At 42.9% G+C, this 24,808-nt stretch overlaps 1 protein-coding gene across 5 annotated transcripts in view; it reads right to left on the bottom strand.

Moving 5' to 3' along the window:
* ATP8A1 (ATPase phospholipid transporting 8A1) overlaps positions 1–24,808 on the bottom strand; it is a 215,598-nt gene that overhangs the window by 77,748 nt on the left and 113,042 nt on the right. For all 5 annotated transcript variants that reach the window (XM_080676966.1, XM_080676968.1, XM_080676965.1 and 2 more), the window contains 3 exons: positions 21,773–21,912; positions 8,477–8,615; positions 7,922–7,986 (listed from right to left, as the gene is read on the bottom strand). In XM_080676966.1, coding sequence (XP_080533092.1) covers positions 7,922–7,986; positions 8,477–8,615; positions 21,773–21,912 — 344 coding nt within the window. The remainder of the gene's footprint in view (positions 1–7,921; positions 7,987–8,476; positions 8,616–21,772; positions 21,913–24,808) is intronic.

The following is a 24,808-nucleotide window of genomic DNA, read 5'->3' as shown; positions in this document are numbered from 1 at the left end:
AAAGGCTTCCTTTTACCATGGTGTTGAAAAATATATATTCTTATGCTTGCTAATATGAAACGTGGCTAACAATTCATTTTATGTAAAAGATATCGGCGAGGGGGGGGGGAGGGGGGGTAACATTGGTATCCATAAGCTAACCTGGGCTGGCTTGGGGTTCTAGTCTCAAATTAAGGAGAAAATTTAAGGAGTGAAAAGGTGGCTGTTTAAAAGCAACTCTTAAAGCGGATGGCATTAAGGTACCCTTGCTCTTTCTCTCTTGGAATGATAATCCTAATATATAAAAACCCTGGGTCCGTCACATCCACAATGACCGGAGGCTCGACCAACTGGAAGTCAATCCTGCAGTCAGCACTGGGTTGCCATGGAGACCCAGCACTGACTGCTGCGGGGGCTGAGAATCAGGCCTGGAGAGAGGCCTGAAGAGAGAAGCAGGGTCTGATCCGTAGCCTCTGTGGCAGCTGTTGATCAGCACTTGCCTCTCTCTTTCTCTTCAGGCCTGGCCAGCAGCCCGCACCACCATTTCTCTCCAGGCCTCCACTGGGGCTGCTGATCAGCCCTGCCTTTCTGATCAGGCCCCATTGATAGGCCCAGAGACGCTGACTAACATAGAAACTGACCAATCAGAACAAAATCTGGGTCAAGTGTGAGGAGTGAATGGCTGCTTAGGAGGCAGAGCTTTTGATGCTGACTGGCATAGAAACCGACCAATCAGAACCAAATCTGGGTCAACTGTGAGGAGCCAATGGCTGCCTAGGAGGTGGAGCATTTGATGCTGACTGGCACAGAAACCGACCAATAAGAATCATATTTGGGTGAACTGTGAGGAGCCAATGGCTGCCTAGGAGGCGGAGTTTTTGACGCTGGCTGGCATAGAAACCGGCCAATCAGAACCAAATTGGCTGGCAGAGGAGGGCAGTTGGGGGCGAGATCAGGCCAGCCGGGGAAAGCAGTTAGGGGTGAGATTAGGCCAGCAGGGGAAGGCAGTTGGGGGCCATTAGGCTAGCAGGGGAGGGCAGTTTGGGGAAAGATCAGGCTGTCACGGGAGGGCAGTTGGGGGTGACCAGGCCAGCAGGGGAGGACAGTTGGGGGCAATCGGGTTGGCAGGGGAGCAGTTAGGTGTTAATCAGGCTGGCAGAGGAGCGGTTAGGGGGTGATCAGGCTGGCAGGCAGAAGTGGTTAGGGGCAATCAGGCAGGCAGGCAGGCGAGTGGTTAGGAGCCAGCAGTCCCGGATTGTGAGAGGGACATCCGACTGCCGGTTGTGGGATCGGGCCCAAACTGGCAGTCAGATATCCCTCAAGGGGTCCCAGATTGGAGAGGGTGCAGGCTGGGCTGAGGGACACACACCCCCACCCCCAGTGCATGAATTTTGTGCACCGGGCCTCTAGTGCTAAAATAAAAGTAAAAATGATGAGCATGATAATGGTCCATATTTCTTAAGTGCTTACTAAATGCCAGGCATTGTTTCTAAGTATTTAAAATGGATTGCTTTGTTTAATCATCACAACACCGTAAAGAAAATGTTACTCTTCTTGTTTTATAAGAGTAGCTTGTGGCTGAGGCCAAGGCATATCTATTTGCTTAGTCTCTGAAGTCTGATGACTGAGATATATCCTCAGTGACACTTAGCATAGAGGTCATAACAGGATCTGCTTACTAATGTTTCCAGTGGAAATGTGATTGTACCTGTCAAGTCCTTAGTTCAATACCAGTACAAAAATTAAGCACTTCATAAATGTAAGCTAGTGTTTGTTTTTTAATTTTTAATTTAAATTTTTAGGACAGCAATGCGTAGAACAGCAATGGATAGAACCCTGCAGGGGTGTGGAGTTTCCTTTTCACAGGAAGTCAGAGACCTGCATTTTCCTTTGGGATCCATACACTGCTTCCCAGTATGAGGTGCTTCATCCTTCTCAGGCTGAGTGTGTATGTCAGCAGAGACTTCTATGGCACTGTGCCCAGGTGACCAGGAGAGGTGAGCAAGGCCTTTTCTTTTAGGTGTTAGCCTTGGGAACATTGGAAGCTCTGACTTCCAGGGGAGGAAATGTGTTTCTCTAAGCTTTCTACATACATATTTAACCATCATTCCTGTAGATGCAATAAATATCCTATATAATAAAAGGGTAATATGCAAATTGACCCTAAAGGCAGAACGGGAATGACCAGGCCCTATGATGCACACTGACCACCAGGGGGCAGACGCTCAATACAGGAGCTGCCCCGTGGTAGTCAGTGCCCTCCCACAGGGGGAACTCCGCTCAGCCACAAGTAGGGCTGACCGCTGCGAGCACAGTGGTGGTGGCGGGAACCTCTCCTGCCTCCTGGGCAGTGCTAAGGATGTCCGACTGTGGCTTAGCCCGCGGGGAGCGGGCCTAAGCCGACAGGTGGACATCCTCCCAAGGGGTCCTGGACTGCAAGAGGGTGCAGGCCCGGCTGAGGGACCCCCCTGAGTGCAAGAATCTTAGTGCATCGGGCCTCTAATATGGTAAATAATTGTCCTCTCTGTCCTTTTCCTGGTTTCCAGGAAAGCCAGACAGTAGAAAAGAGATGGCAAAAATGGTGAGAATGGATTTTAAGAGCCAGCCCTAGCACTCAGGGCAGATCCCACAATGGTCCATGGGAAAGAGATGCTAGAGGAAGGAGACCGAGCATACAAGACTCAAGAAAGGCTATTCTGGCACTGACAGAGTTAGTAGCTTAAGAAATGATGGTCCTTCCCACCCACCCCAGACTCGACAGATGAGGATAGTAAAATCCCGAGCTATCTCAATGAAATAGGTCTTCCAAAACTAATATTTTGAGTCACCTGAGAGTATTTCCAGAGATTTACAGAGTTGGGATGCTATGGGGATTTGAATAATAAATATAATCATAGTCCTTAATGCAACATAAACCCAATCCTGACAGAATTGTTTTAGAACATTTTGAAAGACCCTAAGTAGACACTGGCTTCCCTCGCAGCCCTGGCTTCGTCCGGGAGGTTGTCCGGAAGGACGTCAGGTCTAATTAGCATATTACGCTTTTATTATTATAGGTAAGTATCTAACAGATTTTGATCAACTTTAGATGATTCTTAATGATGCTTCATGAAATTTTTACTTTCTAAAATTAAAAAATTGTGATCGACTTTCTAAGAAGCACGTTTGCTGACTGTGCGACATTCAACACTAGCCTTGCAGAAACGGGTGAGGACAGGCAGCTTTGCTCTTGGCCACTGTGCTGCTCTTGCTAGGCCAGGAGCTGACCGGGTGGAGGAGAAAGGTCAGATTTCCGTATTAGATCTGTGGACCAAGACTTCCATTCTGTTTGTATTTTCAATGTAGTTTGGTTTTATATTTTTATATAAAGGTTTTAAAAAATGTTGAACAGCCATTATTTTTTCAAGAAGGATAATTATATTGAAACTCAAAATGAGAAAATTAAAAAGCCAAATGGCTTTTTTTTTTTTTTTTTTGAGATGAGCTGGATTATGGGAAGACCAAGATTTATTTTTACTACCACCGCCAGGAGAAAGGCTTTTCTATTTGGAAATCTAGGAGGCTTAAAGATGATACTTTATTTGTACAATTTCAACATAACAAAAGAGATTCAGCTTTACAATTTTCACAGTACTAGAGATAATATTTTGGTAGAAAATTTGAACAGTTCATTGCAATATGCATCATGCAAAAGCATCTGCATTTATAACCTGCTTTCTTAAGAAAAAATTAAAAGATGGGAAAAGAATATACTTTTCATAATAAAAAGATCATTATGCAAAACAACTTGCAAGCTATTGAAATATTATTTTTCTATAAAGTTTCATAACATCTCGTTTTTATATGTGCCACATCCTGCACTAATCGTGTGCCAAGGGTAACATTATCCTTTCTTTACAGGCAGCAAAACGGCTTCAGAGAAGTTATCTAATTTCAACTTGCCCAGGGTCCCCATTCCGGTGAGGGCAGAACAGCGCTCTTAAATATTGTGTTATTTCATGGAATCACTTGAATACATTCATTAGAACTGTCACTTGACAAAACACACACCCACAATTTATTTCCCATTATATTATTTCCTAAGACATTGTGTTCCTAAGTTTATTACCTAAATGCTAATTATTCTTTTTGCTGATGGAATGGCAGTCCCATATTTCATTATCATCAGTCCAAGGTGAACACATAGGATGCTCCTCTTTCCCATGGCAACGAAAAAATAAATACTGATTAACCCACGGGCACTCTAGCACATCTAATGATTTGCCTGAAAACTCAGCCTCAGATTTTATGACATCAGATCTGAGGGAGCTTTGCAAAGTGATGTTTCCTTTCCTGCTGAGAAGCAAATGAGTGCCCCTCAGCAGGTCTGACCCTAAACAGCCGGGTTTGTAAAGTCCCCACTTAACTCCCTGGGAGAAAAGCCTCCCCCAGACAGCAGAGCTGGAATGCTCAGCAGTCTGCAGCTGGACAAATCAGTGTTAATCTATGCGGCCATAGTTTGTCTGTGATCTTCCACCCCAAGTGTCACTTAAGTTGCAAAGGATACAGCTAATCACTTTATATTTTAAATATCAGATGTGGTTGATGACAACCAAATTTAAACTGGTATACACCTTTTTTAAAGAAGCCCCTAGTTAAAATGACTCAGAGATGGACTTCTCCAATATTTATGGAGTACTTACATGTGCTCGGCAATTTGCTGAGCATTGAGAGAAAATGGTAAACCAAAAGACAGGGTCCCTGCTTTCAGTGAAACTGAGTATTCCCGGGAGACTCCATCTCTGTCTCCTCCAGGAGAAACAGGTAGTGCAGATACCTTTGAGGTGTTTATGACTTTTGAGTTACCTTCTTGGAAACTTCAAAATAAAAATAAAGGCCACTGTCCTAACAACACATGATGCAATACATGGAATATTTTTGGCATTTCCCCTTTTTCCCCTTGAGATTTCTATTTACCTGATGATACTCAGAACACTTACAGAACATGTCTAAGCATTGAAGAAAAAAGGATGAAACAGATGAAAACAAAAGAAGCAAAATTATCATGTTCTGCAAAGGTGAGAGCCCAAGGCCAGCCAACAGGAATCACGTGTCTAGTCAGGCATGGCTCCTCATGCCTTCGCCTCTGCATCACAGGTCCTGCCTCTGATTTCCTTCAAGTGTCAGAAAAACCGTGTCCCGAGTATGACCCTGGTGCTGACAAAGGCCCAACCGTCTACAGGTACCATGGGAATGCTTCCACTGAGGTTTTCAGAAAGCCCAGCTCTGGAACCACCTGGATGGTTCCCTCTCCAGGGACCGCGTGGGACAGTGGTCCCTGAACTCCCCTCACATCACATCTGGGCATTGGTGCCCTCATGCCTTCTTTCCGAGCTCTCATCCTGGTCCTCTGCCTGTGCGCCATGCCTCCCCGTCCTTCTAAACTTGATAAAGCTTAGGGTACAGTTGCTCATACATGCTTACCTCTTTTAAGAGGCTAATGAAGTTGCCCTCTTACTTATGAGGGCAAATTCTCAAACCGGGCCCAGCGTAGGCACTAGGGACCCGGGCTGGCTTCCCTCCGGCCCTGGCTTTGTCAGGAAGGATGTCCGGAAGACGTCCGGTCTAATTAGCATATTACCCTTTTATTATTATAGAAGATTATGTACCTATATTTCTTCAAACAAAAACACTTAAAAATTACAATCCTGTAATCAAGTTCAATGTTCTTCCTTCATTCCCCACATATGAACTTAGTTGCAATAACTTTCTGCTTCAAGTACTCCCTCCTTACTCAATGACTCACCTCTATCTAACTAAATGCCACTTACTAGTACTTTATACTTCCCTAAACTTCATAATATTTTCATAGCAAACCATCTATCTTATTTTTTACATACCTATGTTGTATTGTCACATGTATGCATTTTATTCCCCTATTATTTACTAGAGGCCCGGTGCACGAAATTCGTGCGGGGGGTGGGGGGAGGACCGGGAAATCCCCTCAGCCCAGCCTGCAACCTCTCCAATCCGGGACCCCTCGGGGGATGTTCGACTGCCAGTTAAACTGGCAGTCGGATATCACTCACACAATCTGGGACCACTAGCTCCTAACTGCTCACCTGCCTGCCTGCCTGATCGCCTCTAACTGCCCTCCCTGCTGGCATGGTGGGCCCAACCACCCCCCCTGTTGGCCGGGTAGCCCCCAACTGCCCCTCCCCTCGCCGGCCTGGTTGCCCCTCACTAACCCCCCTGCCGGCCTGGTCGCCCCATGCAGCCTGCTGTTCAGTCATTTGGTCGTCCCTCACTAACCCCCCTGCCGGTCTTGTCGTCTCATGCAGCCTGCTGTTCGGTCGTTACTGTGAGGGCATCCTGACCAATTTGCATATTACCCTTTTATTAGTATAGATAAGCTTTTGGAAGGCTGGGATGCCTTAGTCATACTTTTTCACAACATAATAACTTGGATAAATAAACCAAAATGAGTACACATGCAGGGTGGAGATTGGATTTGCTGTAAGCTCTCAGGGGCGGTGCCCCCGTGTTTTGTTTAGTGGTGTGTTCCCAGTTTCATGCAGGGGGCCAAGTGCATGAAAAAATATAAAGGAAAGTCTTCAAACAGCAGCTGGCTTTTTTTTGTTTTTTTTTTGTTTGTGTTTTAAGATTAAAGCTTGGTTCACAAAAAGTACTTCTTTAATAGTTAAAGGCATAAGCAACTTTCACGGTTGCAAAAACACATATTATTCCTCAGGCAACAAGTTTGCTCAAAGATCCCTGGCTCGGTAGCTCAGTTGGTTAGAGTGTCGTCTTGATGCACCAAGATTGTGCGTTCTATCCCTGGTCAGGGCACATATAAGCATCAACCAATCAATGCATAAATAAGTAGAACAACAAATAGGTGCTTCTCTCTCTCTCTCTCTCTCTCTCTCTTAAATCAACAAATAAAACAATTTTAAAAAGTCTGCTCAAAGATTTCACAAGAAAGGGAAATACATCACAAGGACTGTTTTGAGAGCAAATAAGGAAGAGATAATTATTCCAATGTAAAAATCAGAAGTCAACGCCTTCTTACACAGTTTCTGTTCTATACCCGAATTCTAAGCATTTTCCTCTTCACCATCCCTCTCTGTCCTTGGCCTCACAGCTTCACCAACACCTCAGATTATAAAGTTTTCTCTGCTCTATTTCAAGCATGTGTATAACCACCTCTCCTGTTCTGTCTTCCACCTTAAGTTACAAATTGTCACCTTTACTATAAAATACTTACAGGTCATTTGACCTACATATTTGTCAACGTGTACTTTACACTGTGCACCTAACAAATCTTCCCTCCTTCCCCAAATACAAATTCAGGGGATCACAGCCATGAAAAAAACCTCCATAAAATTATATTACAGCCCAGAAGACAGAACATAAAAAAAAACCAAACTTTCCTATTAGCAATGGTTATTTTGTGTTGTTCAATAGTGTTCACAATTTTTTTTAAAAGCAAAATACAGTAGTGGGCAAAAGTAGGTTTATAGTTGTGAGTACACGAAACACAATAATAAAGCTATTGTAATAGTAATAACTTGCATGCCTTTTTCTATATGAACAACTGTAAACCTCCTTCTGCCCATCCCTGTATAGAGAGTATCACCAGAAGCTAAATCAGAATATTAAATCAACAATATACAGATAGATATGAGCAAGTTGCAGTCACTCAGTAACCTCCTCCCACGGTGCTTTTGTGAAGCCGCTTTCTGGTCTCCCATTAAGCAATTCCTTCAGCTGTCAGACATGAAGCTGCAAACTACTTACATCAACGTGGTTCAAACAGTGCACATTACATCACAGCAGAACTGTAGTAATAAGGTACCATTTAACCTCAGCAAGATAAAATATTTTCACAGCTATCGGAATATAAAATACTATAAGATGATTATGTTGTTAAATAATTTTTTAAAAATAGGATTTTACTTACATCAAGAGAGCCTTCATTTATAACAATCATTCCCATGTTCTTCCTCAGAAGTTTGCAGGAGTGTCCTATGTCCAAACATAAAGGGAATTAATTGATGTAATACATTTCCCTAGAGAGATGTATGGCAGCCTGAGCTAACAACCTGTTTCCAAAAAATGAATGGAAACTGGCAACCTTCTTATTCCTATCTCAGAAATAACCTTTGGTCAAATAAACAAGCATCTATATACAACCTGCCATAATCCCAATTTCCAGACTTTCACAAATAACCACGGAAATGTTATCTACACGTGCCAATTGTGGATGAAAAGTGGGGGTAGGCAGCGATACAAAGGGGAGAACGGGTATTATGTGGTTACAAGAGCTACGATATATAACCACTGTAATTTTAAAGAGGCCCTGGGGCCATAAGTTGACAGATAAGCCCAATAATATAAATATGGAATTCTTAAATTATCAAATATTTCGAATCTTGAAATATCTCTTAATTTATCTTCTATAATGTATCAAGCTGTTTAAAAGCGTCACATTTAAAGTCTGAATTAGGTGAGTTACCAATGTTAATGGCAGTTTCTTGCTTGTCCCCTGTGAGGATCCAGATTTTGATGTCTGCTTTCATGAGCATTTCTATGGTTTCAGGCACTTGATCTTGTAATTTATCCTCAATGGCTGTAGCTCCAAGTAGCTGAAGATTCTGGGAAAATAAGTGGTAAACATTTTAAGAAAACCAGTTTAGATCCTCTAAGAACAAAACAATGAAGTGTGCATATGCTTTTAAAAACAAGATTAATGGTAATTCATGTACTCTGGTGTAAGTTCCAAATAGCCCGTTGAGTTTTCTCTCTTACGGATCCCTGATTTCCATCCAGTGCTTTTGGCATGTGACTGAGGCTACCCGTCCTACCTTACTTCTCTCTAAGCTAAGAAACAGCTTCTGAAAATAATAGCAACAACAAAAACACTATAGAAGGGCAAATCAAGCCAGTTAAAAAAAAAAGAAAAAAAGCAGGCAGCTACTAAAAACACATCCCCCTAAAAGCAATGGGGAATAATAAGGGGACATCTGTAATATTTTCAACAATAAGATACATTTTAAAAAAAGTTAAAAAAAATCCAAGTGTTATTAAATATTGCTGTACTCTAGACCATTTTCTTTTACATATATTCCAAATAACTTCTACAACTATTAGAAGCACCTGATGCATGACTTCTTAGTATATAAAATATATGACAGGAAGGTAAATTTCCTCCTTTAAGGAGACAGTATTATTTTGTTATCTTTAATGGAAAACAGATTTGAAATCTATCATAACCTGATGAATAATTATCATCAAGATGTTTAACAATGAAAAGGAAGGACAGTTCAGCATCAACTACGCCAACATCACAATGGCTGTATTTCAATGTTTAGACAATGATTCTATCAATTCTTTTGTATACTTTCAGGGCATTTGAACCTAAGTCATTCTGGCCTACATCCCAGGGAAGATCAGGATATAGCTGAGTTTCAAATGCCACATATTCTATGGAGACATGATCAGATTTTAAGATGATTGTGGGTACAGTTCAGTAACACAAGCTCTCAAATTTTTCTAAACCAAAAAACCATTTTTTTGTAATATGTCCCATCAGTAGATATGTAGATAATGTGAGAGCCAAGGTGTGAATACATTCATCAGAAATATATAAACAAGTATATTTGTATTTTATCGCTCTACGCTAAGGGGATAGATAAATGAGCTCAGGAAGTACACAGATGTTCATCTAATAAAAATAAAATGCACTGAGGAGATAACATTGAAAACATATTTGAAAGAAGAGACGCACCTATTTTGCACAGTTAAAAAGAAAATGATTTTCAAATCAGGCAAAAGTAATATAAAGGACCGAGGAGGTTGGACCAGCAACGTATATGCTGATTAAAGTTACAAGTTAACCTTGAAGTGTGTTGGTGGCTATAACAGAAATTTCTAAAAGGTAATGAAATATTTCTGAATATTCAGCGAAACTGCAATGGGTTCCTTTTGATGTCTATAATGGAAATATTGTGTTCCAACGCCTGTTAATTTTCCTCTTCATCCCACTAGCTCGAGAACAGCACTTAATACCTTTAGTGAAAGTCTTTCCATCTCCTTCCCTTTGGCCCTGGTGTCCCTTATTGTGAGATTAGGATCTTGAGTGATAGGCTGCTCTGCCTATGGAAATTCATATCTCTAAGCTCCACAATGATCATTAGAAAAAAGACGCGAACTTTGTGTGCTTTTCCTGATCATAACACCAGAGTATTTAGGCCGTAATCAATTTCATCCCAAACATGTATTACCTTACACAGATGGCCACTAATGGGCACTATGGGAATTACATATTCAGCAAGTGTTGAAACGTGATAAAATTCCCTTGGCATTTATGGAATTAAAAAAAAACCCAAAAACCCAAACACTAATTTTACTTTCAAAATGTCACTCCGCCAAAAGTTATTAAAGTTTCAGGTTGATGATTCCTTGACATAATATAGGTTTAGTTATCACTGAAAAATCATGAAATAATATTTATTCACCTAGTAAAGCCCTCAATAATCTTATTTTCTCTTTCATATGTTCATAATATATGCAGAGTTCTTTAAAAAAAAAAAAGGCATATAAATGTAAAATTGTACCCTAGTGAGTATAAAAAACTTCACAAGAGAACTTAAAAGCTGTATGGTAAAATGTATTATGATGGGTTTAGATAGAATGTTTTATTCCCAACACATGGATATTTTGTTAAATAACAGAACCTCAAAATGACCTATTTCCATATTAGCAAATATTGTTAGTACTTTTTGGTTTTTAAAAAGTTTGTGATATATGCTAAATGAGAAAAAGTGTAATAATGAAACTCATATAAACTTAGGCTTCAGATTGCAACATGGACAGCGTGGCAGAAGTCTCTTTAAAGACCAATCTATACTAATAAAAATATGCAAATTGACCTTCACTTCATGACACCCACCAGCCAATCAGGAGTGAGTATGCAAATTAACCCATCAAAGATGGCCACAGCCCCACCCCCACCCCCACCACTCCAGGCCTCTGCATGCAGGCCTGGAGTGGCTGGGCGGGGCAGGACGCCTGCTATGAGAGGGAGGGCAGGGGGTGGAGGGAGCTACAGGAGTGGTGCTCCAGCCGCAGCAAAGACTGAAGACTCCGGCCGCAGTGAAGACGCAAGGCGGTGGCCAGAGCGAAGGCCTGGGTCCCGGGTGCTGGAGGAAAACCGGTGCTGGCAGCCAGTGGAAGGAAGGCCTATTGCACGAATCTTCGTGCAATGGGCCTCTAGTGAAGACATAATATCAATAAGCAAAGTTTTACCACTGGAATAAAATACTAGTAATATTTGGTAATCTTTTTTTCACCATGAAATGAGATCGTGACTAGAAATACGACAAAATTATTTCCTTACTGGAGGAAGTGTACCAGGCACTAAGGGCTTCACATTTATTAATTCACTTAATAGCTTCGGGAAATTTGAGTAAATTATCTAAGGTCAAACGGAGGTACAGCCGAGCTATGACGGTAAAAACAAAATCCCCAGAACCAATACTTGGCCAAAGGCAGGGCTGGGAAGTGAAACTGAGATTAAATGAAAGTCAGAATTTCATTCAAATCATCCGGCTTTTAGACATGCCCCTGCTCTTCAGTCTTCAGTAGTACTTCCTTGCTACTAATGGGTTTCAGCCACAGTCCTGAGCCACACCTTCCAGGTGTACCTATTTCCCTGATTCCACCTGCGGGCTCAGAGTCACCTTTTGGTACTGGCTCCATTCCAAGCACGCACGCACACCTGCATTCATTCACTTGCAAATGCACACGCAGTTAGCACTGGGCAATATGGTGGGATCCAACAGTGAGTTCCTTCCTTCATGGGATTTGTATTTCAGAGGCATCATTAGAGATTCTTTGCATCCACATCCCCTCCCCTCCCTGTTTTCTGATTGTATCCCCTTGCCTTTTATTGGTACCTGTTTCTCCTAGACCCTGCATGCCTGGCTGTAGTTAAGCCCACGTTATTAGACTGGTGATTTTCTGAATCACCTGAAGGGCTTATTACACAGAGATTGGTGGGCCCTACACCCAGACTTTCTTAGTGAATGGGTCTGAGGTGAGGCCTGTAGGTGTGCAATGGTGGCAACGCTGTTGGCTTGAGAATTTAACTCTGAGAACTGCTCTCTAGGGAAAAAGTGATCATTTTTTATATTTTTTTTTTTGGTAAAGGGACAAATGGTAAATATTTTAGGGTTGGAGGGCCAGACTTTCTCTTCTGCAACTACTCAATTCTGTCATTTAGCATGAACACAGCCAAAGATAATCTGTAAACCAATGGGCAGGGCTGTGTTCCAGTAAAACTTCATTTGCAAAGATAGGCAGTGGGTGGGTTTGGCCCTTGTGGAGTTTTCAGGCCCCCTGATGCAGAATGCTAGAGAGGAGCCCATCTCTGCACTGGGCTCCATCCTGACTGGTTGCTATGGAGATTCCCTTGGGCAGGCCCTCCCCTTCCATCCTGGCTTTAGATCTTCTGGGCCCAGTTCTCTTTCCTCTCCTGGCAATCCTAAACTACAGACAAAGCCTCCTTCCCTGTTATACAGGATTAACACCAGAGAGAAACAGTGCTCCCCCGAAAAATAATCACATTACTGTATGTTACACACTGTCTTCAAAGTAAACACAGAATTGTCTGAGCCTACAAAGGATAAACACAGAAAAGAGTATCTTCTTAGTCTGGGTGGCTCGAAAACCCATCCAACACGAGTTAACACTTGACCTACAGTCCTAAAGGAAGAGTTGAGTCAGCCAAGCAATCAGGAGGGGGGGGGGGAGGGAATTCCAAACAGAGAAATCACATGTACACAGACAGAGGTGTGCAAAAGCATATTATGTTTGACAAGTTGCCATCTAGTCAATATGGAAACAATAAGTGAAAGTGAGGTGTGGTGGCGATTTAAGTAACACTGCTTTAATGGGGTTGTTCTGAGATGCAATGGGGTCAGTCATGTCAAACTTTTTTTGAGTAGTATGTCAGGAAAAGATGAGGCTGGAGAAGCAGGCAGGGAAGGGAAATGGTAGGGTCTGTGTGTTATGTCCAGGATCCCAAGGCTAAGGGAACCTAGGGAAGAATTCTCGAAGGGGAGGGACAGAATCAGACATAGCTTTCAGAAAGTTCGCTGGTGGCCCACTGGGGATGAACTAGGAAGACTGGAGGCCACAAGACCATGTCAGAGGCTACTGAGACCTCTTTTGCTTTAAGATATGGTGACCCTGGACCAGGGATGTGCTGGTGGCTGTGGGATTTGCAGTCAGTTCACTGCTCTGCATTCCACTGGGCATCGTTCACCCTTACGCTTTTTCCTCTCAACATCTTTTAGCACAACCATGGGGTTTAATTTAAAAGGAGATAACCTCCCATAGCTTTCCTTTCAGGTTAACCTGGATGGCAGTACATGAAGACTAAGAGTGTTAAAACTTTGGAATGGCTCATTGGCCTGTAATTGGTTAACTGTTTCAAGGCCAAGAAGTAGGTTTTAACTTGCTGCCTTTTGAACCATAGAAATTATATTTGAACTCTCACACAGCTTTCCAAACAAGGCCAGAATGCACACACCCAGCTGAAAAGAATCAGGATTTGAGAGGCGATTGGGTGTAGCCTGCAAAAACAACACATCCATCTTATCTGAGTTGAGAAGACAGCAATACCCAGGGTGGAAAGTCTACCGCAGGGAAGCAGGGAGAAGCAATGTGATTGGAGTTCTAAGGAACTCTTAAGTACTTTAAACAAGAAGATTCTAGAGACGAGTTGAGAGAAAATTATGAAAAACATATTTCCAGCTTCATTTGAAAGGACAGGAGTACATTCCATGACGTCGAGTACACAGAGGCTGCCTCATTTACTAACTGGATGTGTCCTGAACTGGTCAATGCGCCCCGCCCTCCAACGGCCCACCTAGGGATTACACGGCTACACTTTTGGTCAGGTTCCGTTTTCCATGTCTACTATGCTTTACATACATTCCTGCTTTCTTCTAAAGCCAGCTGGCAGAAGAGCATGGAGTTCAGACAGAGCTGGGATTTGAGTCCCTACTCTGCCAACCACTGGTATGTGTCCTTCAGCAAGTAACTAAACTTACCTAAAAATTTCCCCATCAGCAAGTGAAGGCCAATGACAGGAATTTAAGAAAGCTGTTTTGAGGATGAAATGAAATCAGTCCTTTCAAACATTTGTGTGTGTGTGTGTGCGTGTGTGGAGGGGGGGTAATAGTATGCGAGGAAAAAAAGGTTGAGTACTTATTTATGACACTGCTATATTTTTGTATAACATATTTGTGCTGTTATTAATAAATTATATACTACATTAAAAATGCAAAAAACAGAAATTATAAAAAAAGACATCACACATAAGCAGAAACAGAAGTTATAACATTTTCTTGCTCACCCCAATGGATCATCTTGTATACTCGACTCTAGAGGCCCCTGAACTAAACAATCAGGGTAAAGAACCGAGGACGTGGAGCTTAGTAGATGCTCAAAAAGTTGCAGGTCTTATTAGTAGAGGAGCTGACAGACTGAAAATGTTCTTAAGCAAACAGTAAAATAGGAAACTCCTGGGATGTTAAACCACCAAGTCACCAGTACATCCTGCAGATTTTCATCTAGTACATGGCACGTTTTAGTACAAATGAAAGTGATATTTGCAGCTACTAAGAATGGAAGTGGTACTTTTATCTGAAGAAGCATTCCACTCTAATACAGAAGTTACTGTGGACTTGGCAGTCATAAATGTTCAAGAAAAGTCCTGTTTTCCATTAAGTTTTAGATTTCTTTAGGAATTCTCTAAACCGCTGGCTGCCATGTGTTGAAAAAGGGCACTAAACTGTTGTATTTAGTCATGCCGAGCATAATGGTTGATCTATATTATGCCACATCAAGGCAGTCTTGAAAAAAAAAATCCCAGAAGTGTTGACCATATTTTGGGGAGGAGTAAAGGAAATAATATAAAAAAGATCACTACACCTCAATGCCCAATCTCAGGGCCCAGGGCACTAAGCCCTGTCTGAAATTATATTTTCAGTATGTAAGTGTAGGCCTATGTCCCACCATGAGGATTTTTCTTTTTCCCCTGCTGTGCCCCAGGGCCCAGAACACAACCTGACAGGTGTTTGGCCATTTGTTGAATCTTTCTCACTATATGCTTCTCACATTCATATATGGCATAACTTGAGGGACATGTTTTTTTTTAATGATCAAGTCTAAATTTCTATAGAATGCATTCTTGAAAAATTATTGGCTTCTTTTCAAACATATCCCTACATTTTGAATGTTTTTTAAAAAGTATATTTGTATTGATTTTAGAGAGAGAGGAAAGGGCAAGGGAGGGGGAGAGAGAGATACATCAATTGGTTGCCTTCCATATGTGCCCTAGTCAAGGACTGGACCCACAACACAAGTATATGCCCTGACCAGGAACAGAACCAACAACCATTTATTGTACAGGATGATGCTCAACCAACCGAGCCACTCTAGTCAGGCTAATATATCCCTAAATTAATCCTTAGTGACAACACATTGATACCAACATCCTTGATGTACAGAAAGCATGAACTGTATTAGTAACAGGAATCAGGCTTCCATTAAGCAAGCACCTACTAAATAAATGTAGCTTCTGAATAAGTCATTTAATTGAATCATTCATTTATCTGTTGAATATTTACCCAGTGATTAACAGAGGCCAGAGAAGCAGGCACTAATGATACAGGAATGAATACCATAAAGACAGTCCCTCCCTCATGAAGCTTCCTTCTAGTGGAGGACACACATTAAGCATAAATTAAAAAATGTGTATAAAACACAGTATTGCTATCTGATTCAAAGGACAGCTAGATGATGCCAAAAGTACAGCCTTCTGATTACAGGCATACCATGGAGACATTGCGGGTTAGGGTTCAGAGCACCACAATAAAGTAACTGTTCCAATACAGCGAGCCACACGAATTTTTTGGTTTCCTAGTGCATATAAAAGTTATGTTTATACTATATTGCAGTCTATTAAGTGTGCAATATAGCATTATGTCCAAAAAGACAATGTACAAACCTTATTTAAAAAGTTACTTTATGGTTAAAAAATGCTAAACATCATCTGAACCTTCGGTGAATCGTAATATTTTTGCTGGTGGAGGGACTTGCCTCAGTGTTGAAGGCTGACTGATCAGGGTGGTGGTTCCTGGAGGTTGGGGTGGCTGTGGCCTTAAAATGAGAGAACGATGAAGTCTGCTGAATAGATTCACCCTTCCTTTCACTTGAACACTTAAGGGCCACTATAGGGTTATTGATTGGCCTAATTTTCAATATTGTTGTGTCTCAGGCAATAGGGAGGCCAGAGGACAACGAGAGAGATGGGGAACAGCTGGTCAGGGGAGCAGTCAGAACACAACAAAAAAGGAAAGAAGAATTTTATTACTAGGAAAGACTGCTCCAATCATTGCCCAATCTAGACAGGTATAATATCTCATTCTCTGCTCTGCAGTGCTCAAGATAAATAATTTGCTTTCATAAAGATGGGAAGTGATTAATTTGTAATTTATGCAATGCTAAAGATATAATTTAACTTGTCTATTGAAGCAAATAAATATAACAAAATTTTCAAAGACTCTATTTACCACGAAGGCATACCTTCATATTTCAACCAACGGTTTAATTATAGTATCTTCCCTGATAAGTAAGATCACAGCCCTCTGTACCATTAATTTTCAAAGGAACCCAGTAGTATAAGTATGAAGGGGGAAAATCCACATGTCTTAGAAATAAATGTAAATGTTGGAATAAATGTAAATGGCAGATCAAAGAAGGTGAGAAATTACAGAGAAGCCACTGGTATTGAAGCAAAAAGCTTCATAATTATTCGATTACTTATTTGATATTATTCCTGACCAAAAACAAATAAGTGAATGCTTAATTTAAAAATATCTGCGTTTTAAAAATATAGACCAACACGATTGTGGTTTCATAATCTAAAGCAGGGGTCCTCAAACTACGGCCCGCGGGCCACATGCGGCCAGCTGAGGACATTTATCCGACCTGCCGGGTGCCGCTGCCTGTCCTGCTTAGCAGCCGACTCGTCCCGGGCCCGCAGTGCACATAGGAATTTGTTCATAGTTTTTTTTTAAACTATAGTCCGGCCCTCCAACTGTCTGAGGGACAGTGAACTGGCCCCCTGTTTAAAAAGTTTGAGGATCCCTGATAAAGTTACAAGTCCAAATACATTAATTATCTTTCAAAAGAATTAGGTTAAAGAAGGAAAACAGCTCAAGTGTGCTGTGGGGAAGCATGAGACAACTGTAAATTCTCTCAAGCTGTGACTGAGAGACAAAGAGGTGTTACTGTCCACACACCCAAGGGGATGCGACAATTCTCCTAAAATGGGGCCAGGAAGCCTCAAGTATCTGCTACGACGCTAATAACATGTTTTGCATTTTAACAATATTCTTGTTCTTGAATAATTTTGCTTTCCTAGTAATACATGTCACCTTTTGGCCTGTATTTAGTAAGAGAAACAAGATGGCTCAGTATCACCTTGAAATGATCCATAGCATGAGAATTCTTTTTTAAATTCGGAAAAGTTGACCAATCAAAAAGTGCCCAAATTGTAGCAGAGACGATGTTTTATAGATGAATATAAAAGTCCTAAATCTTCTCATCTAACAGTGACCGTCAATAGGGATAACAATATCTGAGGACTCCCCCCTTCCCCAAGTCCTCTTTCCGTAATGCATTCTAGTGCTTGCAAGCGACAAAGCACTGAACCAAGGGACAAATGTCACAAATGTCAGTATCTTCTTAGATGGTTTTGGCCTATTTGCATTTTTTTTCCAGCTATACTAAAAGTTATAGACCCCAAGGCTGTTATTTTAAAAACTGAATTACTTATTTGAACAAACATTGAAGGGATAAGATGGACAGCAGAGTTTAAAAGTACAACCTTAATCACATTACAAAATTTTCACTTCTTTTGTCATATATGAAAAATATTTCTGTTTTCAGGAAAAGCTCTACAAATCTTTCAAATTTTGAATGCCTTTATTATGACATTCCATTAACAAGTCAACAATACTCTGCATTATTCACTCAAATAGGCTCAGAAACCCCCGTATAGGACCACAATGATGTTCTGAATTTTGCTGAAAAGTGAGGGAAGATGTCCATAGTCATTTTGAGAAGCACATGTTCTACAAACTTCCCACACAGACGGACTAGTATGAGGTTTTTAAGATGTGCTCAGTGGAGGCCCAGGGTTGTGCTCATGAACCACGATGAGGGCAAGGTGGAGGTAGAAGGGAGACAACTTGGATTTCTCTGTGCCCCTCTGCTCTTTAAGCAGAGCAGCCTTACTTTCATCTGTTATATATATATATATATATATATATGGCCCAGTGCACAACATTCATACACTCGGGGGGGGGGGGGGTGGAAGTGGGGGAGTCCTCAGCACGGCCTGTGCCCTTTCGCAGTCCAGGGGCCCTTGAAGGATGTCCAACTGCGGCTTAGGCCCGCTCTGTGTTAGCGCTGCCGCGGAGGCGGGCCTCTGTGCTCACCAGCCCTCAGCCTGGCTTGTGGTTGAGTGGCACTCCCCCTGTGGGAGCATAATGACCACCAGGGGGCAGCTCCTGTGGTGTCTGCCCCCTGGTGGTCAGTGTGTGGCACAGCGACCAGTCGTTTCGCTGTTCGATTGATTTGCATATTACCCTTTTATTATATAGGAGATATATATATATATGGATAAGCAACTGTTTGACCAGTAGCTATGATGCACACTGACCACCAGGGGGGCAGACGTTCAATGCACAGGCATGGAAACATGGAACAGGCTGATGAATCTCAGAGGAAAGCGGGGAGGGGAGAGGGTAGGAAGAGATTAACCAAAGATCTTATATGCATACTAGAGGCCCGGTGCACAGATTCGTGCACTGGTGGGGTCCCTCGGCCTCGCCTGCGGGGATTGGGCTGAAACTGGCAGTCCGACATCCCCCAAGGGGTCCCAGATTGCGAGAGGGCACAGGCCAGGCTAAGGGACCCCACCAGTGCACGAATCCGTGCTTGCAAACCACTCTCAGTTCAAAATTTACTGTCTTATGTGGTAAGGCCACTGTTACGCTCTACATAAAAAATGAATTCCAATCACATTTAAAAGGATTACATAATCAACGGATCTCCATTAAAAGAGCAAAGGAAGAAGCCAGTGGGTGAACGGTAAGGCGGACAGCTAAGTGTAAGCCAGGGTGACGCAGCAGCAGGGTCTGTGCCTCCCTAGGTGGCTTCCGTGGCAGTCACCGCCCGCGATCCCACTGAATGCGAAGCCTGGCTGGTTTTAACAAAGCACGGGAGCTCAGACTAGTGAAGACATGGTATCACCTGGCTCTAGGGGTACCAACACGAGCAGGGCTGGGAAAAGCCCTTTTCAGAAAACCAGCTCTCATTGCAAAGACTTCCCTCCTTGTACTGTGCCTATTCTTTCTCCTAAAAAGACCTCTGCTCCCCTTTAACTGGTAAAGTAATCTTCTGAGGCTCATTTCAAAAGCTGCCATCTGTCTGAAAGTTTCCTTAGGATCGAGTTTGTGAGTCACGCCTCCCTTCAGACACCCTTAAGGAAGCTGCTCCGATCACGACACTCAGAGGGCCACATTAAGTATTGCTTATTTGCTTGTGCATCCCTGGTAACTAAGATCTATTAACCGCCTCATCTGAATAAATGGATGAAACTATGGTTTCAGGGGTAGGGATGAATTAGGAAACCAGTCCTAATTTGAAACAAGCTGGCTGAACCAGGCAACCTTAAGCTTTCTGGGTCTTAGATTTTTCAGTAAAACCTAGAGACCACAGCTTATCACGAACTAAAGAGGAATTAGCTATAAATTACCTTTACCATTTATTTTAGGTAAGAGGCGGTTGTCAAGGAGGCTTGTGTATTTGTAAACTAAAACTACACACATACATGCTATGGATTTCCCCAGGCAACTTAAATTGCAATGTGACTCACCATCGCCATCTGCTGGTAAAAGGGGAAACATCTATTTCATTTAAAGATGGAAATCACAAGACTTTTAATAACAGATATTACACACACATACACATACACTCACAAATACACATACCACACCACCATGACCGCTGTTTAACCTATAAAATCTAATCTAGAAATTCTAGGGCATCCAGATTAAAGATTCAATTCCAGAATTCTCTACAGTATGCTACATACACAAACACAATTTAGTATCTAAAATCTACCTTCAAATATTTTCTTGTCACTTGTTGTATATTAATGCTATCTCATTAGCATGTGGGAAAAGACTGGCTACATTATGTTCAGTCTGTGTAGCAAAGGAGACAGGAGAATTTGCAAACAGGGTAAAGCTTTATTTCTTTACTTCTTAAAGAGTAAGAAAAGCAAAAGATTACAAATCAATACCATTTGTGCTTTAAGACATGTGACTTTGGTTGGCGAGATTGAAAGAGATTATGGTCATGGCCTCACCAATAAAATATTATTTTATTTCACCACATAATACCCGAAGGCATAATCATATATGAGCGTGTTAGGAAAAAAAGAAACTCAGTAAGTGGATTGGTAACAAGCCTCCTGCTATGTGTGCACATCTACAGTTCAAATACAAGGGAGATATGAGAAACAAATAAAGTGATCATTATCCACCAAGGAGAGAGGCGGACGAGATCTAGGGTCACACACAGCAACTGTTTCCAACAGAGAAAACCGCCTGCAGTTGGAGCATGACCATTCCCAGAGGGGAGGGCACACGGGGAGCGGAAGGGGGAAATGCTGGCTTTTACTCACCTGAAAGCAAGATCCAATAAACTGTAGCCAACAGGAAGCTTGCTTCCATGCAGCGCACACGAGTACAGTTGAAGGAGTAATGTACTTAGGAAGTTAATTGATGTAAAGTTAAAGGTTAGAATGAAGATGCTTGAGTGGCTAAGAGCATGAACTCTGGAGCCAGAGTGAGAATTCTGGCTTGTCCTCTTACGCGCTGTGTAATCTCAGCCAAATGACTTAACCTCTCTGTTGCCTTGATTTCTTCACCTGTAAAACTGGGATAATTAATGGTACCTACCTCAAAGTGGTGTTGTGAAGATTAAATAAGTAAATAGATTCAAGTGCTACAAATAGAACCTGGCACATAGTAAGTACTATGTAAAAATGTCTGTTGATATTAATTAAGGAAGCAAGCTTTCTTGCTATTTAAACAGCATCAATTATAGTGTATCCATCACTTTTGGGCTGAATAGCCTTGGTTGGTTGGATAATAAAATGAGGATATTTCTGTTGTGACAGAAATGATGGATGCATAAAAGTGAACAGTGGCTGACACATTATTATTAGCTACAAAATATTTACTCTGTTATTTTGAATTACATATTATACACATTCATTAGCTATATGTACACATGCATATATTTGTAACATGTGTGCCTATGTGCATGTCCATGTGTGTGGAGTGGGGCATATGTACCTTGAGTGATGCAGAAGCAATGGAATACGTACATGGCAAGGCAGGGAGTACTGGTAGACTAAACTGCCTTTCAGTTTTAGCTCCACAACTGTGACATGAGTAAAGATCCATACAAAGTCATTCCAGAGACTTTTCAGCAAAAACTTTAACTGGAATTAAGATCTGTCACTGCTTAGACTAGAGGAGATTCAACAGCAAGTGGGATGTGAAGACATTTTGGTTTTTATTTCATTAGCCCCATGAGTGAAGATGGAAGTTTTCTGGAAACCACACTTTCTATGTGAACAGAACAGCCTTCCACGCACCTTTTCGATTAACTCATAGCTCTCCTCGAGCTTGAGCGGCCGGTTCTGCACAGCGGTGGACGCGCGCTCGTAGACTGCTCGCCACTCCTGAAAGTCGCTCTCCGAGATCTCGGCCACAGCGAAGCATAAAGTTCTTAACCCTGAAAAAGGCAGCATACACCTCAACACCGATAAAATTTCATTCAGGAGTCTGACACTTCCTAAAGTCTCATTTAGGAAACATTGATTTAACTGCAACATGTTGAAGTCCAATTCAAGAAAGACAAACCTTAGTGTAAATGTATATTAATATTACCCTAGCCCCGTGGTCAGCAAACTGCGGCTCGCGAGCCACATGCGGCTCTTTGGCCCCTTGAGTGTGGCTCTTCATAAAATACCATGGCCTGGGCGAGTCTATTTTGAAGAAGTGGCGTTAGAAGAAGTTTAAGTTTAAAAAATTTGGCTCTCAAAAGAAATTTCAATCGTTGTACTATTGATATTTGGCTCTGTTGGCTAATGAGTTTGCCAACCACTGCCCTAGCCTTTAAAATTGGCACCCTGATTTTAATTCCCAGCTCCTTCAATCCATCCTCCATGTCCAGAGTGACTTTCTTAAAACCTAATTTTATCAGGTTATGCCTTTGCTTGAAATCTTTCATTCGTTCTCCAGAAAGAACTCCAAACCCTAAAGGTGGGCTCATTCACCCTAAAGCAATGGTTTTCAACCCCATTCTCTGCCATTCACTTCCTACACACCAGGGTCTTTGCACATGCGGGTCACTTTTTCTCCATCACACCCTCTCCAATTCTCTTCCACTGTCTGTTTTGCATCTACTTTAAGACTCAAAATTCTTAAAATCACCTCTTTAAAGCATCCTCCTCCCACCCAGAATGCCCCCAAGCCTGGGCAGAAATCCCCAAACACTGCTCTGGTGTGAAGGACAATGTTTCATTATTATTATTTTCTGTGGATCTCCTATATTAGCTTAGCGCTCCTGGAGAGCAGGGACCTTCTGTATCTATAACTCCAGTCCCGAGCACAGTGGCCGGCTCATCATATCGGCTTCCTAGATGCTTACGAAGGGAGGAAGAGAAACCCCCATGAGGTCTACTGGGAGAGCCACCTTTCTCTCACTGGGATAGGGTTGTATTTATTATTGCTTTTTACCACTGTAAATTTGTGATTATCAAGAGTCTTAAAAAAACGGAAGTAGTGACAAAAAAACCATCAGAAACACCTTGTGGAAAACAGTCAAAGCTGATGTTTGAGGGGACCTGTTCCCAGTGCTCAGTGTCTTTCAGTTTCTTAACTCACTTGGAGGTTACCTTCGGCCAGAAAAATGTCCCTGGGTTGAAATAAGGAAGAGGCAAAAAGCCTGTCAGCCATGACAAATGCAGTTAACCAGGTTCCCGAGAAGACAAGGCCCTCGCTCAAGTTTATTGACCTCGCAGAGGACTAGGTGCTAGTGATCTCAGGTCAGTAAATCATGGCCGGGGAACATGTCAGAAACAAGAAGCAGAACACAGGACGTCAAGTGCCCGGAGGACTCTGTTGTCCCAGAAAGCAGCAGGGTTGTCTATTGCCAGATCACAGAGAGAAGAACTTAAATCTCCGGGGCCATGTGAGGACACTAGAGGCCCAGTGCACAAAATCGTGCGCGGGTAGGGTCCCTAGGCCTAGCCTGCGATCAGGGCCATCTTCCGCTTGCTCGCCAGTCCCCAGTCCCGCCCCGCTGCTGCCCACCCCGGTTCCCCATTCGGCATCCAGCGATTGGAGCCTGCAGGCCGGGGGGGAGGGACCAAGAGTTCTGCCCTCTGCCTGCTTGTCATTCCCCAATCCCACCCCGCCGCCACCCACCCGGTTCCCCAGGATCCCCGTTTGGCATCCAGTGATTGGAGCCTGCAGGCCAAGGGGAGGGACCAAGAGGTCTGCCTTCTGCCTGCTTGTCAGTCCTTAGTCCCACCCCGCCGCCACCCACCCTGGTTTCCCGTGGTTCTCCGTTCGCCATGATCAGAGCCTGCAGACTGGGGGGAGGGACCAAGAGGTCTGCCTTCCGCCTGCTTGTCAGTCTCCAGTTCCACCCCGCCGCCACCCACCCCAGTTCCCCGTGGTTCCCCGTTCGCCATGATCAGAGCCTGCAGGCCAAGGGGAGGAACCAAGAAGTCAGCCGTTCCACCCGCTAACCAGTCCCCAGTCCCGCTCCGCCCCTCTGCAGACACCCACCCTGGTTCCCCATTGGCCATCCAGCGATCAGAGCCTGTGGGCTGGGTGGAGGGACCGAGAGGTGGTCAACGCATCTCATAGCAACTGATTGATCGGTCGTTCTGGTCATTACACCGTTATGGTTGCTGGCCTTTTATTATATAGGATGTTTCTCTCTTTTGGAAACCTGGCTGGAGACTTACTGTGGGGTAGCGGTGGAGTAGAAGTGTGTTCAGACCAGGGCCAGGAAGAATGGGCGGAGGCGGAGGCCATGCTCATTTGAACTGTCTGGGTGCTGGCATGTCTTCGACATCACACCCGGAGAGGGAAGATGCTCCACTGATTGGGAGCCTGTGCTGTACGCTGGGTAGTTACACCTGACGAACCTGCTGAGGCTGCGCCTTAAGGAATCTGAACGCTGTGGACATGAGTCTTTCCATGTTCTCGTATTTTTGGAGGAGAATTGGGAGGTTATTTATGTCCTTGCTTTTCAAAGCATAGTGCTTTGAAACATTCCGATCTTTTCACAGTTAGGATTAAGAAGAAGAAGGATTTGATCCGAGGTCAGGCTTGGTGCCATTGGCACCAGTTCCAGCCCAAGACAACAAGAGTGAAAGTTAAATGGGAGGTTAGATACAGCTCGGGCCACTTACGTTTAGTTTAGAGTTAAGACTCTACAGATTCTTGTATAACTGAGCCTGATGTTTGTCGACTCTCCCTTCCTTTCATCTACCCTAGATCAGCTCCCTGATTATATGCACTGTTTTGTCCCAGGGATCACACATTTCAGTAGAATGGAGAAGCAGGACCGAGTATGTTTACCACAGATTCTCAGGCCTCACACAGAGGTTGGT

The sequence above is a fragment of the Plecotus auritus genome (genome assembly GCF_963455305.1).
Source record: "Plecotus auritus genome assembly, chromosome: 1".
NCBI classification, from domain to species: domain Eukaryota; kingdom Metazoa; phylum Chordata; class Mammalia; order Chiroptera; family Vespertilionidae; genus Plecotus; species Plecotus auritus.
The sequence above is the reverse complement of the archived record's forward strand: the minus strand, read 5'-3'. Positions and strand labels throughout refer to the sequence as shown.